At 38.5% G+C, this 2,132-nt stretch overlaps 1 protein-coding gene across 1 annotated transcript; it reads left to right on the top strand.

Moving 5' to 3' along the window:
• Positions 1 to 222: 222 nt before the first annotated feature.
• On the top strand, positions 223 to 1,055 carry LOC126621049 (uncharacterized). The gene is made up of 3 exons (XM_050289411.1): positions 223 to 544; positions 590 to 773; positions 947 to 1,055. Exons 1-3 carry the CDS (start codon positions 227 to 229, stop codon positions 988 to 990), a joined length of 546 nt encoding a protein of 181 aa, XP_050145368.1. The 5' UTR covers positions 223 to 226; the 3' UTR covers positions 991 to 1,055.
• Positions 1,056 to 2,132: the final 1,077 nt, after the last annotated feature.

The following is a 2,132-nucleotide window of genomic DNA, read 5'->3' as shown; positions in this document are numbered from 1 at the left end:
GCAGATGAGGATATTGTTATTTTAGCACTAAATGGTCTACCTCCTGAGTTTAATACTTTTCGAAGTGTTATTAGGGGTCGTGAAAGTGTCATTTCTCTCCAAGAACTCCGGGTGCAACTTCTTGCTGAAGAATTGATTATTGACAGTAATGTGCCATCTCGGTTTATGTCTGCCATGGTGGCAAATGACTCTGGTGGTTCTAAATTCTCTACATCTCAACATCAATATGGGGGTCTTCATCTTGGTGCTTCAGGACATAATTCTGGTTTCTCTGGTGGATATCGCTTTTTCTACAATAATAACAAGGGTAAAGGAAAATCTAATCAGGGATATAGGTATCCTCATACTAATCCAAGACATCAGTTTCCGAATCATGGATCTCATCCTGCACCTGTATTTTCTGGGGTTCTTGGACCTTCTTCGTCACAGTATCTTGGTCATTCTTCTACACAGCAAGTTCCTTGTCAATTGTGTAATCAACTTGGTCACACTGCTCCATTTTGTCATTCAAAACAGTTGGAACGACTGGGCTGTCAAATTTGTGGTAAGATGAATCATACTACCTGGTATTGCTTATTCAATGACAAAGGTCCCAATTTTGGTGGTCCACACTATCCTCATATGTCAAGCAATGCTTATGCTTTTTCTGCACCTACCTTCTCTCTTCAGTCCAATATTCAGGCTCTGCATACAGTCTCTTCTCAGTCTCAGTAATTTGTCATTGGCCTCTCCTTATCCCTCTAATGAGACAGTGCAAACTGCTAATGGTGAAGGTTTGAAAATATCGCATATTGGTAGTTCTATTATTCAAACACCTGTGCAACCCTTCAAATTGAACTCAATTCTCTATATGCCTAAACTATCTCACAATTTGTTATCAGTTCATCGCATTTGTCTTGATAACAATTGTTGGTTAGTATTTGATGCCTTTTGTGTTTGGATCTAGGACAAAGCCACATGGAGGATATTATACAAAGGACAATGTACTAATGGACGCTATCATATTCCTTCTCTTGTCAAACATCATTCCCTTCCTTCTCACGGCCATTCTAAAGACTTTGCATTGCTTGGACAGCTTGTTAGCTCTAATCTTTGGCACAATAGGTTAGGGCATCCATCAAATAATGTTGCTTCTCTAATGCTTAGTAGGTCTCACATATCTTGTACCAAGGATTATGCTCCTATGCTCTGTCATAGCTTGTAAGAGCTACTCCTGTTCTTTTCTGTGACAATCTTTCTGCCATAGCGTTGTCCTTTAATCCTGTTCAACATCAACGCATGAAGCATATTGAGATTGATGTGCACTTTGTACATGAAAGGGTAGCTAAGAAGCAACTGGTTGTTCAGTTTGTATCTTCTCGAGAACAATTTGCAAACATTTTGACTAAGGGTCTCAGTGCACCTCTCTTTCGGTCTCATTGTTTCAACCTCATGCTTGGATCATCCAATCATGAGTTTGAGGGGGCATGTAAGGATATAGATATAGACAGTGGCTAGGATTGTGTCATCTGTCACAGGATTATAACTCTTAGTTAGTTAAGTTGTTAGAGAATGTGTTCTTTCTATAAATACATCATTGTAATAGATTTGAGATTAAGGAAAACAGAAATAATAAAGATTCGATAGTTTTTCTCTCTCTAAATCTTTCCCTCTCTAGTTCTTGAAGCTCTGTTCTTCTCTCTTGATCTCTTCCTTTTCTACATTAACAATTTGATTTTAGGGAGCAAGGGTGTTTAGCTTAGAAAACATATTGATGCTAGTACAGTTGGCAATGGCAACGGCAACCTAAGAGAATGCTTCCAACTGGAGAAGATTTAAATGAATGGCTTGCTGTCAACAGTTCTCTCTCGTTCTCTCTCTCTCGCACACACCCGCACACACCCGCACACACCCCATAAACTAGTGCCTGCCAATTTTTAGTTTGTTTCGTCCATTATATGGTTGATACGTGGTTAAAAGTTTTGTTTCATGACAAAGAACTTATTTGGTTTTAGGAGCTGTGCATTTGCTGCAAGTTTGCTGCAGACAATATTCCAATTTTAGATGAAAATAGATTATCAAAATATCCTCATTCAATGTATTGATTGTGGACAAGGGTTCATAGATTAATGTATTCTATGAAAATTGAAAAA

This window comes from Malus sylvestris, chromosome 5 (genome assembly GCF_916048215.2).
Source record: "Malus sylvestris chromosome 5, drMalSylv7.2, whole genome shotgun sequence".
NCBI lineage: Eukaryota > Viridiplantae > Streptophyta > Magnoliopsida > Rosales > Rosaceae > Malus > Malus sylvestris.
Note: the sequence above shows the minus strand (reverse complement) of the source record. Positions and strands in the feature narration are given on the sequence as shown.